We start from the raw sequence: 14,630 nt of genomic DNA on the forward strand, positions 1-14,630 counted from the left end.
CTCACACACACACACACACACACGTGATGCGCAAAACTCCGCATTTGAACGGTCAATAGCAAATACTTAAACTAATAAAACAGTAGCTGATTCAGAAGCGCCAGATTGTCATAGCAAAGTCAGAATTACCTTCTCTCCTAGGTTCACGAAATGGTCGTCCATAAAATGCATTGCTGTTCTGTTGTAAGTAATCTTAAAGATTCCTAAGTGCATCTACTTTCGGAAGGCCAAATATAGTGCTTTTGCTTTCGCCTAGAAACACGCAGCGTCTCCCTGACATGGCTGCTTGAACACTAACTGCGGTTACTGAAACCATGCCTTCTTTGTTTGCGTGCACATTTGGGTGGCATTATGCTAATATTTCCACATAGTGAGGTAGATATGTGGGGGCGTGTTAGAACGAGCCGTTTTAGGGGGGCGTGGCAGAGTCTTAACTTTGATAAAGAATATCTCTTTGGTTTTGAGACTTTAGTCTTTGCAACTTCAGGGATCTTATCTATGCACAATCAGCTTGTAACACTCCAAAGACAAAGGAAAACTTGAAATCGCATCATATGACCCCTTTAATGATACAATAAAACCCAAGAACCTAAAATGGTAAACAAATAAGCTGATTTCTGAAGATCATATCGGACAGAAACATACTCTATGCACATAACTGGTGCGCAAATTAAAAAATGCTCTGTGTAAATTCAAACCGCTCATTTGCGTACTGACATTGCTGACACGGCTATTAATGCACAGTCACCGTTTTAGATGGACTAACTGAAATACTGTATAAGATTTCCATTCAAACTGAAAGCATAAATCTTCAAGTTCACCGATGCGCTTCACTGGGCAGGGCTAAACCCGGCAGCGCAAATACTTACTTGCCGGCAACCCGCCAAAATAAAAGATTGCTAATTTTAGATTTAAAAAATGAGGAAAATGTATATTTAAAAAAGTAAATTTTAGCATTTTATTTTTAAGTGTGCTATAAAATAATTGCATTTCTATTCAATACTCACTTAATATTAATTCATAATTTAATGCATCCTAATTTATAAGGAAGAAAAAAGCATGAGCCTACAGTATTAGCAGTTAATTAAAATATGTTTTACTGAAAAACTGCTGTCCTAAAATGTCCAGCTGAATGTTCTGTATAATTTGGATGCAAAAATTGTATTTGTACAAAAACATAAATAAATAGGTCAAGGTCAAGTATTTTCAAGTTAAGCAAAAGCCTGAGAAAAAAGATATGTTTTAAAAGATGATTTAAAAGAAGATAACGTAGGGGATGATCTGATGGATAAAGGCAAAGTGTTCCAGAGTGTAGGACCAAGAACTGAAAAAGCTCTGTTCCCTTTAGATTTTAAACGAAATTTTGGGACAATCAATAACTTCTGAGAAGACGATCTAAGCGTTCTCACAGGAGAATAGAAATGGAGAAGATCTGAAATGTAAATTGGGGCAAGACCATGAAGTGCTTTAAAAACTAAAACTAAAACCTTAAAATCAACTCTGAATTTAACAGGTAACCAGTGAAGTGAAGCTAACACAGGGGTAATATGCTCCCTCTTTTTTGTCCCTGTCAAAAATCGAGCAGCAGCATTCTGTACCAACTGTAAACGTGATAGTGAAGACTGGTTAATTCCAGCATAAAGTGCGTTACAGTAATCCAGCCTTGTTGAAATGAATGCATGAATAACAACCTCCAAATCATTAAAACTGAGAAAAATAAAGTGACACTACTTTGTAAGAGCAATATGAAAGGAGCATGCACTTTGAGAACCACTAATCTAGTTAACGTTCCCACAAGGCTGCAAAAGCAGCTTCTAGTGTATGTGAACCTTGTGTCCGTAGTAGAACCAGTTCTCTGGGCAGCTGCCGACATAGTGAGGCTCGCGTGGGTCCTCCACTAAAGACACCGTTCTGCGCTTGCACACGTAACCATGTCGATCCTTACAGCTTCCTGCTGACCACTGACCTGCACAACATCATTGATAAGCAGTGTTTGACTACACCAGATAATGCTACTTGTGTGTGCTTAAGTGATTGTGCTTACATATATTGTTTACCAGATTGAGACGACATCTGGATGCAGGTTTGGCCAGGCTTTCGGTAGAATCGACCATTTTCCCAGTTCTCATAATCCAAAGCGGATCCATCAGTCCAACTGCAGAGAGCAAACACACAAAACACATATAAAACCCAACATGAAGCCTGCTTCACACTGTATGCTCCTCTTGTGCTCCTTCACCTTTCTTAAAGGTGAAGTGTGTGACTTCTGTAATATTTGCTGACCAAATGTAAAAAATACAGTTTATTTTGAACTTAAAATCATAAGAATTTTTTTTCTGCCTTTATCTTTCACTTATAATACATAACAATAAATAAATAAAAAATTCATTCATTTTTTGAATTAGACTGTAAAAGAGACTCATTATGGTAGTCAAAGAAAGGCACCTGAGACCATTGTGACCGCTGTTAGCAGACAAACCAATCCACCAAAATTCAGAATTCTAAAAACAAAGAAACAAACAAATATGCTCTTTTATATAAACACATGTAAATATTATATTCTGCATATATGTATTTACACATACACACACTGTTCAAAATGTTGTGGTCAGTAAGATTGTCTCATGCTCACCAAGGCTGCATTTATTTAATAAAAATACACTAAAACAGTAATATTGTAAATAGAATAACATTACAAACAACAGTTTTCTAATTTAATATATTTTAAAATGTATTGTCGAGATGTAAAATTTTGAATTTTGTCACATGATCCTTCAGAAATGATTCTAATATGCTGATTTGCTGCTCAAGATTTTTTTTTAAATTATTATCAATGTTGAAATCAGTTGCTTAATGTTTTCTTTCATGAACAGAAAGTTCAAAAGAACAGATTTAATTACCTTTTGTAATATTATACATGTCTTTACTGTCTCTTTTGATCAATTTAATGCATCCTTGCTGAATAAAAGTAGTCATTTGTTTAAAAAAAACTAAACTCTTATTGAGCGGTAGTGTACATAAAGAAATGCATATAATACCTTATTAATGTGTTCTCTGATGAAGTCCAGTTCCTCACTAGAGTGAACGGAGAGCAGATCAGCGCCCATCATCTTACAGGCGAAGGAGACGGACTCCCAGGGAAACGGTTTACTGGCAAAGTAATATTCAGCTCCTCTGAAAAATATCCACGGCTCAAGTTCTGCGCCATAAACACAAACGAGTGTCATCATCATACACACCAGCAGTGAGGATCAGCCTCTATAGTATTTAGCTGTACTGTACTTACGGTCGCTGTACCAGTACGGCTTGACCAACTCCACACCTGAGCAAACCGAAAATCAAACACCTACATTTCAACAGCTGTTGTTGTTTAGCACTTTTTCCAATAAAATACAAAATAGTGAAATGCTAATATTAATTGAAACCAGTCTACGCTGGTCTTTGATGGTAATGAGTAGGTAATGAGTTTTTCATTACGTTATTTCCATACACCCAGGGCCGGAGTGGGACTCATTTTCAGCCCTGGAGTTTCATGCCTTAAACCGGCCCATTTTTTATTTATTTATTTATTTTTTAATGGCCTTTTCAGTGCCGCCTTTGCGCTTTCTATTATCCATTTTCATCTATTATTTTTTGCTTGCATATCTCCAACAACTGACTTTTTAAAAAAAAATTTTTATCAAGGTGCCACTGTCAGGGGAGTCAAAAGATAATTACTTCATCATTAGGGTTGCCAATTAACTTCAGAAATGGAAGATAAGGGACAATTGTGATTCTTTATCGTTTATTCTTTAAGAAAATAGTGTTTATTCTTGTATTCTTGTAGAAAATAAGTGTTAATTCTTTAAGAAAATAAGGGACAGAATAAGTGACGCTCCAAATATTTGTAGCCTACTGTACCATAATGTAGGCTGTCTGCCAGCAGTTAAAGGGGTCATATGACGCCTATTTTCCACAAGTTGATATGATTCTTTAGGGTCTTAATGAAAAGTCTGTAACATAGTTTGGTTAAAATTTCTCAATGGTAGTGTAAAAACACCTTTTTTTACCCTGCCAAAAACAGCTCTTTTCAGATCAAGCCGTTTTTGTAGCATTTCCCTTTAAATGTTAATGAGCTCTGCTGACCCCGCCCCTCTAGATAGCCCCATCTAAATAGACGCATTTAGGCAGATCTGGGGAGCATTCCCTTCAGAAACAAACGAAATCCACTGCGAGTTCAGCGGCTCAGATGTCGGGAGTAAATGACGACTGCTATGTTCATTATTACATCCAACAACATCTGAGATCGGCTTGATTTGAGAAAGGGGTAGGTATGGGCCGGTATGAGACTCTGACGGTAAGATAACCATAGATAAAAAAAATATATCACGGTTTCAAGGTATCACGGTATTGCGATTACAGCTCTAAAATATGTTATTTTTAAATGTCTGGGTAAATACCCCTTCTCACATGTAAAAAGTACACGACTGTCGACTTCCGTAGGTAATCCCCGGCATGATTCACTCGCCATAGTCCTGCACTTTCCGTCTTTGAAGACATGTAAAAAAACTGCGCATACCGCAGGAACGGTATAACGGAAAATTTTAGTGGTTTTTTTTATCATTTTAGGGTGGTTGTGTACACACACTGCCAACACACATTTCAGTTCAAACATGTAGCATTACATGTCCTCTTTAACCTATTTATGTGCAATTATTCTAAAAAGAATGTTGATGTCATACAAAAAATGTCATCTGCCTGAGTAAATTGTACCAATATAGAATTGTGACTTCACACGTGTAGTAATTTAGGAGGTGAAAATGAAATTACAAATGGCATGAAATCTGAAAGCGTAACAATAACTAGGGCTGGTCCGAATACCATTTTTTGAGCTTCGAAGCTTCGGTAGTAATCAACACCGAATATTCGAAGCTTTGGAGGGAGGGGGCTGAACATATTCTTCTCTAAAAGCGCTTGAAAAGTTGAAAAGTTTTCAACTTCTGCCGCCGAGCAACGGACCCAACGTGACGCGACGGACCCACAATTCATTTCGCCAACGCTTGACGTCACTCCATTCAAAGTAAACGAGAGGCGTTGACGCTGACGCCCCGTGTGAATGGGGCGTAACACCGTGTCTACACCAGACGCAAGCGGCGCGACAAAATACAATAGAACCTATTATGCACACTGGATGTGGCGCGGCGCGGCTGACAAATTCCCGACAGTAAACTGCTGCCGAGTTCTATTTATGACGTACTGACACAAATTTCAAAAGATTTTCAACATCGCTTTGTCACGTCCAGTGTAGACAAACTTTAGCTGTTGCGGCGCGCGGACCCAAGGAAGTGCAGTGTTGCATTTTGGTGCAATATGGACACGCGGCACGTTCAGAATGAATAAACTTAATAAACTACAGAACAGCGCGAGCCAGAAGCGGCTCGCCTCATGCGTGCAGGGCTTATATGCTCCGAGAACGGACACTGCACTAGTGATACAAAACAAATGGGTCTGTTAAGAGCAATACTTTTAATATAGACAAATTATTATTAGACTGGGCTACTGTACGTTTTTTATGACTGCCGGGCGATTCATATTCAAGGGCGAATGAGAACCGCTTCGCGGGGGATGCCAGGTGTTCGAAAAAAAGAAAAAGAATATTCGAATCTCAAAATTGAAAATCGAATGCCAACCCACCGAGCGAATATTCGAATAATCGAATATTCTGGTCCAGCCCTAGTAACAACTGAAGGTCTATAAAACGTCAGTCAATAAAGCATTTTAAACAATGGCATTTAAAGTTTTGAACTAAAATATCATTGCAACCATATAGCCTTTGAATTAATTAAAATGCATATTTTTCAATTAAAGAAAACTTAGAGAGTGTGGGCTGCTTCTGGTGCTACTTCAATAATGAGGTCCAAGTTTAACTGATTTGGCCAAATCAAATCGCGGACTGTGGTGCAATGATTGAAATGATTGAAAACAATGATTTGCGCAAAAAGAATGATTAATTATCAATTGAGAATTTGTTATTGATATGGTCTGGTGAAAATAATAATATGGGCTGCAAGAAAATAATAAATAAAAAGAGTGGGGCTGCTATGAGTGCAGGCAATCTAGGGACAGCATCCATAATTCAACCCAGTGGCATGACAACACCGGCCCTCGCGGCCAAAAAAAACAGACCAGCCCACCGGGAATCCTCCCGGTGCTCCCGATTAGCCAATCCGGGCCTGCATTCACCCAAAGCACAAACCTCTAGGGACCTTGCAAATCCATTCATATTTGGAGTCACACGAGTGAGGCGTGAGAGTGTTTGTGAGGTCACTGTACACAGCACACATGCGAGAGTCCACTTCATTCATATCCTCCATGAACGATGTCACCACCTGCGGAATACCATCATGACAATTATTTAACGAGCTGATGAACAGGTTCTTCCATGACTTTCTGTCTCTCTTTTTTACATGGAGATAATACATTCAAACATATCCAAAGCACACGACTTTCTCTTTTCCTGGCTTTTTTGTCTGTTTCTCTTTTTCTCTGAATTTTTACCGGTGTGGCATCGGACCACTCCCAGGCTCCGTCAGACCAAGGGTTTCTCTTAGTAAAGCCTACCCAAAACCAGCGACCCTCTGTACTAAAAACAGACAAAAAAGAAAAGACAGGAGAAAGAAAAATAATTTAATTAATCAATTCAGACTTACAAAATAAATTCATTACATAAATTGATAAAAAATTCACATTATTATTATTGATAATAATAATACCACAATTAATATTTTAGATTTAATTATTTTTAATATTATTTATGTTTTTACAAATTTGAAGAATATATACAGATATAATACAGGGTCCAAAATAGGGCTGTCAAAAAAAAAAAATTCGAATATTCGTCGAATTTATACTAAAAATCCACATTTGAATGCAAAAACGTTGCATTCGAATTTTAGGTGTGCGTTAAGGAGGCAGCCTTATCAGTGGCGCACGAGATGCGATGACGATTTAAGTGTCGTTGCATTATAATGTATTTGTTATCCTGTCCAGTTGAAGCCACTAGATGCGGCGCTGCTGCGTTGTTCATTAAAAATATTGCGGAAAAAGAGAACATCAATGCGGAGAAGATCTTGTTAACGTCAAAACTGAAACCCAAGCCGTTCACACAGAACACATATTTTTGCACATTTTCCTGAGGGACATCATTCGAATTTAGTTTTTCAGCCATTTTGACAGCCCTAGTCCAAAAGTCACAAACCTATTTAGTTAGTTTATTTAACCCCAACATATTATAATTGAAATATTTATTTACTTTATTATCTTTTTAAAAAATTCTTTCTGATTTACATTTTGAATTCTAGATTTTCAATGTGGTCTCAGATTTTTCAACCACTGTACAAAATTCCAAAATAAACGTTACATTTAATGGCCACCTACATACACTACCATTCAAAAGTCTGGGGTCAGTAAGATTTTTTTTAAGAATTTGATACTTTTATTAAGTTGCACAGTAAACTATTTAAAAATGAGAGTAAAGACATTAATAATGTTACAAAAGTTGAATGATAGAATGATAGGGAAAACATGCATGATTTCCATACAAATATTAATTTTAATATTAATATTACTACTGTTCACCATATATTTTTGGTCACATGCAGCCTTGGTGAGCATAACAGATGGATTAACTTGTGAACAGTAGTGTATAAACTCCCACTTGTGGTGGGAAAACGTGTAAACCAACCTCTGGAACATCATGGAGAGGAGCTTTTTGACAAAAGCTTGATCTTCATAGTGATGGAAACTGGCCAGATCAGCACCCAAAGCCCAGCAGAAGAACTGAGCCTCAGTCTGCGATGCATCAGGATCTTCTCACTGTGATACACCTAAACAATGAACAAACAAACTGAACATGAACGGCAGGAACATACTGAATTATAATTCATCAACAGGTAAAGTCGATTAAATAAAAGATTCAACACAAGACAGTGGCTCTCAATACTGGGTATATGATTATTTACTCTTTGTACTACCTTGTAACAGTGAGACAGGTCTTTGCGGCTCTCCCATCCTGTGGGACATGGTGCATTCAGGTCTATGTGTGGCACAGGCATCAGGGTGTCACGATTACTGCTCACTTCCTGTTTGCACACAGCCAGGGCCTTAAAAGCGTGACAATTTTTCACCTCCCAGTGACCCAGAGCCTGGCCTCCAGACATCAGCACACAGCCTCCTCCACTCACTGCAGACAGAGGGACAAGGATGATTGATTAAATAAAGAGCTTTCAGTCTGTTTGCGCCTGCCAGCCTAGGTGGTAAGATTTTTTAAAGGGATAGTTCATCCAAAAATGCAAATTATGTCATCATTACTCATCCTTACTCATTTCCTTCTTCTGTCGAGCACAAAAGAAGATATTTTGAAGAATGCTGCAGTTGCTGGTAGCCATTGACTTCCATAGTATTTTTTTCCATAATATGGAAGTCAATGGTTTGCTTACCAACATTCTTTTGTAAAGAAAGTAAATCATACAGGTTCGGAACAACTTAAGGGTGAGTAAATGATGACAGAATGTTCATTTTGGGGTGAAGGACTTACCTGGCTGGTGTCGGTTCCAGTTGGTGTAAATGAGGGGTACCGATGAGCCGTTCTGCGTCAGCCAGCGGTACTCGCCGGTTCTGTTCTGGTCCTGCAGAGCTGTCCAGTAGGATCGGGACTCAGAGCCTCCCTTTTCACTGATCAGGCTGTTTAGAAAGGCCTGCTCAAACCTGCCGCAGAGAAACCACGCAGTCCGATTGTGATCTATGCGCCTGCCTCTTTCATGTTGTAAACGTTTTAATTATTCTTGTATAGTAAGCATTTCCTGAATGCTCATATGTGACTCTGGACCACAAAACCAGTCAATGTTTGAAATTGAGATTTATACATAAATTAGCTTTCCATTGATGTATGATTTGTTTGAATAGGACAATATTTGGCTGAGATACAACAATTTGAAAACCTGGAATCTGAGGGTGCAAAAAATCAAAATATTGAGAGAATCACTTTTAAAGTTGTCCAAATAAAATCCTTAGCAATGCATATTACTAATCAAAAATTAAGTTTTGATATATTTACGGTAGGAAATATACAAAATATCTTCATGGAACATGATCTTTACTTAATATCCTAATGATTTTGGCATAAAAGAAAAATCTATAATTTTGACCCATACAATGTATTGTTGGCTATTGCTACAAATATACCCCAGCGACTTAAGACTGCTTTTGTTGTCCAGGGTCACACTACGTAACACATTTCCTGGTTATTCCAGGTTGGTTAATGCTTCTGTCAAGGTCCATCATATACATACATTACCATGCATTCAAAAGCAAAGGAATGAAAGGAAGAGGTACTTTTTTCATCCAAGACGCTCTCAATTGATCAAAAGTGAAAGTAAAGACCGATATAATGTTACATAATATATTTCTATCTAGAATTTTTTTTTTTTTTTTGACATTTCTATTCTCTTTCTGAAACAAATGTTTCATAGTTTCCACAAAAATATGAAGCAGCACAACAGTTTTTAACATTGATACAAATAAATGTTTCTTGAGCAGCAAATCAGCATATTAGAATGATTTCTGAAGGATCATGTGACACTGAAGACTAGAGTAATGATGCTTTGTATCACAGCCCTGGCTTTTTTGACATACCTGCTTTCTATAGTAACAAGAGGAGATTTGCAGTAATATCCTTTCATTTCATCCTCAAACGTCTGCTCCTGATCTGTGATTTTATAACACCAGGTGTCCTTCCTTCTCCAGCCCTGCATATACACACAATAATAAAAACTGTTATGGTTTGTAGTGTGTAGTACAGGATTTCATAGGTAGTGGTCACTAGAAAGCAAGCAGTGTGCAGGAAGCAGTAACTTGTGTAGTGTACAACCATATTTTTCATAATACATTTTTCTGGAATTTTTAAAAATCATTTCATAAATGCTGCCACTTGTATACCAAAGCTACTTAGTGCAATTAACTTCAAGCATGCAAAACATGCTCAAATGGCACACATTAGCATTCATTGCCGAATGAGAGCAGTACGTGAGTCCAAGTTTATTTTAGTGCTGTCAAAACGATTAATCGCAATTAATCGCATTCAAAATAAAAGTTTGTGTTTACATAATATATGTATGCGCACTGTGTATATTTATATACACACACATATGCATATATTTTAGAAATATATGTAATACACATGTATATTTATGTATAATCATACATAAATTATGTAAATCATAAATGTATGTAAATAAAATCACATGTAAATATTTCTTAAATATATACATGTATGTGTATGTATTTATATACATATACTGTAAATATAAACAGTGCACACACATATTATGTAAACACAAAGTTTTATTTTGGATGCGATTAATCGCGAATAATCATTTTGAAAGCACTAGTTTATTTGTATAGCCTCTATAATTTATATATGTTTATTTCCTCTATTTTTCATTTCTGATCTGAATAAAGTTAAATTTAAAGGATTTGTTGTGGAGTGAGGACAACTAAAGTACATGTTTACAGTGTTTAAATGTTTCATATTTAATAAGCATTTTTATTTACATTATTTCTTAATGAAATAATAAATGCAACGTATCTGTTTGTTTGTTTTTCGCAAAAATGCTATTTTGACACTATTAGTCGGGTAGGATTTCCGGAAAATACTGTTAATTTAATACTACTTTGAGTATAAATAGCGCATGGTTTGTTGTAGATGAGGGACATTTGGGATGCAGCATCAGCTGGAACTGACATCTGGCTGTGTTTTCACATCTGTCCTCTAGTAACCCTGAGTTCAATGGCCTCAATTCAGTGTCCTTCACAAAACCTGGACCAGAATGAAACAAGCATTTTAACAGCTACAAATAGACACAACTGGGTAGCTGATGCTCAACTTGAATCAAGATTTAGGTTAAAACTAATATTAAAGGGAAAGTGTATATATTTAAAGTCTTTACCATTTTACACACGTTTCCCTTAATAGAATATGAAACCATTTCAGCAGACAATAAAGGGTTGTCCACAAGCTGAGTAAGTGTGGGTGTGACACATACATGTCCGTGCACTGGCACGTGTGCATCTCTGAAAAGTGCCCTTTCTCTGTTTGGCCATATTCATCACGTTCATCCTTCTTGCAGTTGTCCTTTTTCATAGCCAGTCAAAGCAGAAACAGAGAGACAGAACAGATCTGAATCAGTCTGTTGTTCTCAGGCCGTGACCCGCTCTCACCCTCGCTGACGGTCGCTCCATCCTCCAGACACACGGCCTGTCTGCCCTCCTCACCCCACACAAAGCCCATCTCAAGCACAAGCAATCAGAAATGCAGGAAAACAGATGAAACGAGAATGCCGGTAATGAGACTGGAAAAAGCAGTTCGGTCCTGGATTTCTTTTCTTCTTTTCCGTTTTTTTCCCCTAAGATTTCAACTGAATCATTATTCATATCTTTCTCATGCAATGTATTTTGAATGACATCTTCTGGGGAATTTTGTTTTCTTTTTTTGTTCTTGCTGTGTTTTTATTTTGAAATTTGAACTTAAAGGGATACTCCACCCCAAAATGAAAATTTTGTCATTAATCACTTACCCCCATGTCGTTCCAAACCTGTAAAAGCTTTGTTCGTCTTCGGAACACAATTTAAGATATTTTGGATGAAAACCGGGAGGCTTGTGATTGTACGCGAAGAAAACTAAAATAACGACTTTATTCAACAATTCTCATCAGCAACTAGTTTAGTTATAAACATTATTTTAAACATTATGCACCAAAATGGCACATCACCGTAGTGCCATTTTGGAGAATATCCGCTGAACGCAAGCAGCGTACGCTATTAGTGATTAATGACAAAATTTTCATTCTGGGGTGGAGTATCCCTTTAAATCATATTAGTGTGGTGGTGATTATTTTAAATAAAATAAAATATTATTTTGAATAAAATAATGATAGCTGCAGATAATGTTGGACAAACCACTGCAAAATGTAGCTAATTAAGTTTCTATTAACTAAGCTAATAAATTCTAGGTAAATATTCCACTTTATTCATTGCCTTTTCTCTTTTATAAAGTGAACTGAATGAACTGTTTGAATGATTCAGAGTGAGTCACTAACTAATTCAGGTTATTTTCGCTAGCCTATGTGGTGAATGAATCACTGAAAAGAACCAAATCAAAAGAATGATTGACATGTAAAGTTTATTTTAGTATTATTTATATATCATTATAGTATTTCTTTTATTTTTATTTCATTTAAAAAAAATTTAATTTTGTTATGTACTTATTTTTTTTTTTTTAGTTCTTTTAATATATTTTGTTTGTGTTCATAATTAAATATAACTTTAATTTATTATTATTTCAGTTTTATTTTAGTGATTTTAGTAATTCAACTTAAACGTATTTATTTCAGTTAGTTACCAATGCTACATTTCTAATTTTAAGTTTTTTTCAACTAATGCATTTATATTTTATTTTATTTCAGGTTTATTTCAATTAGTTTTTAATCGTTATAGTTTTAGTTAACAACAACACTAATCGACACAGCTCTGATTCTAAACAGCCTACAAAAACAGTCATATTTGCCAGCAAAACATAAGCAAAAATGACTTTTTGATCTTTGATTTATTTTGTTCCTTTCCTATTTTCCTTCAACAAGACCGTCCTTGGGTTTCTAAGTTCATTTCACCTCACGATTATGTGTGTTAAAGTACACTCTCACCTCTGGACATCCTTCATCCCATTCTCCAGTAGGATGCTGTGGAACAAGACCTGAGGTCTTACAGATTGCAGCATGCTGCTCTTCACAGTCCTCAAACTGCCATCTGCTGTCCTAAAACACACACACACAAAGAGTCCTTCATCAAGTACAGAAGAAAGTTCAAAAGGGTCAGATCTGTCATGTGACCCGGTGGATGCCTAGACCGCTGGTTTACTGCTATCACGAACTGGTGACTGTGCATCTGATTACCCAGGATAAAGCTTTCATGCAGTGACTGTCTCTGAAATCAGATCTTGCCATTTCAGCTTGCACACAGCTGCTGTCTGATTCTGGACACGTGAGTCCTTTCTGACCACATACTGTATGCTCGGTTTATGACTAATGTCCTATGACATTAATCTGACCTTTGACCTCTGATCTCACCTTCCAGTCTGCGGTGACGCAGATTCGTTTGTCGCCATGGCTATGGGAAGGCTCCTGAGAGTACCAGGATGTGAATGTGACTGGAGAGCCGTCTGACCACTGGACTGATGAAAGTTTGTCCTCCTTATGCAAGCCAATCCACACCTTAGATTCGGATCCTGACACAACCAACATATAACTTCAAAAATGACACTATAAAGTGAAACATTTTTTAAATTTCACTCCAGTACCAACCATTGGACAGCAGTTTCAGTAGTAGTTCTTGTTGGCAGAGGGAGTGGACGCTGACCAGCTCTGCTTCAAGAGTTTTGCATGCGCTGGAAGAGCCGTCCCAGCTCGACTTCTCATCCAGGTACCGGTAACAAAACCCATTATGGTCCAACCAACCACCAGGACAAATCGTCTCCTTATACTGCCAGTTATCTTGTAAACAAACAGACAGAGAGAAGATTCAAAAATAAATACTACAGTTGGAACAAGAACAGGCTACTGTTCTTTCCATAAGACCTTGAAACCACATCAAAGATTGACTCTGTTCTCCTGATGCTAGCACTGATATGCTATAAATAACTCCTAATGACACCTACTGGAAAAACGAAAGATACATATTGAAGTGACGAATATTTGGTTGTTTGTTGATAATGTTTTTTCCTCTTTTTATTAATATTTTAATTATATTATTATTACTTCCTTCCCCTTATATACATGAGAGTAAGTGGTTTTTATATTATATTATATTATATTATATTATATATTTTTGTTTGAGTGGGAGTGTTGGATTTAAACTGAGTCAATTTGTAATTTTTTTCTTTTTTATTAAATGTACAATTTTGTATTTATCTTGTTAAATACCAATAAAACTAAGTTATTCTTTGATGAATATAGAAAGTTAAAAAGACTTGTGTGCCTTTTTAATAGATGTCTTTTGTAACATATTAAATGCATTTACTGTCACTTCTGATCAATTTAAATTGTCCTTGCTGAATAAATGGGTTTGATTTTTTAAATAAATTTTGAGCAAAAACAAAAAAATTAATAAACTAAAACAATAAAAAATTAGAGCTGCACTATTATTACATTTCTTGCCAGTACTGAATATCAATAATTATTTTCAGGTTATAAACAAATGGCTGATATCAAAATTCTCTTGTATTCTGTCTAAAAAGAAATAAAACTATTTCTATACAGACCTGATTAAATTTCTTTTAATCAAAAACTACTGATTAAAAAAAAAGAAGAAGAAAAAAAAAAGATATGTATATATATATATATATATATATAACGTATCCTTGTGTCGTGGCTGACACAGAATAGCGTACGCTCATGACGCTACGGTGATGCGGAGAGACACAGAGGAGAGACGAATTGTTGAATAAAGTCGTTATTTTTGTTTTCGTCGCATACAAAAAGTGTTCTCGTCGCTTCATAACGTTACGGTTGAACCACTGATGGCAGATGGACTATTCTGAC

The 14,630-nt window shown here is 36.4% G+C and overlaps 1 protein-coding gene across 1 annotated transcript in view; it reads right to left on the reverse strand.

Moving 5' to 3' along the window:
* The window catches only part of LOC107747570 (secretory phospholipase A2 receptor-like), a 41,533-nt gene that overhangs the window by 10,006 nt on the left and 16,897 nt on the right, over positions 1-14,630 (reverse strand). The window contains 15 exon segments of the mRNA XM_016562160.1: positions 1,830-1,966; positions 2,058-2,155; positions 2,446-2,501; positions 3,039-3,199; positions 3,287-3,322; positions 6,236-6,368; positions 6,538-6,622; positions 7,724-7,832; positions 7,835-7,865; positions 8,013-8,221; positions 8,576-8,745; positions 9,673-9,785; positions 12,738-12,848; positions 13,161-13,318; positions 13,395-13,583. Coding sequence (XP_016417646.1) covers positions 1,830-1,966; positions 2,058-2,155; positions 2,446-2,501; positions 3,039-3,199; positions 3,287-3,322; positions 6,236-6,368; positions 6,538-6,622; positions 7,724-7,832; positions 7,835-7,865; positions 8,013-8,221; positions 8,576-8,745; positions 9,673-9,785; positions 12,738-12,848; positions 13,161-13,318; positions 13,395-13,583 — 1,796 coding nt within the window.

This window comes from Sinocyclocheilus rhinocerous, unplaced genomic scaffold, assembly GCF_001515625.1.
Source record: "Sinocyclocheilus rhinocerous isolate Xijiao unplaced genomic scaffold, SAMN03320098_v1.1 scaffold671, whole genome shotgun sequence".
Classification (NCBI taxonomy): Eukaryota; Metazoa; Chordata; class Actinopteri; order Cypriniformes; family Cyprinidae; genus Sinocyclocheilus; species Sinocyclocheilus rhinocerous.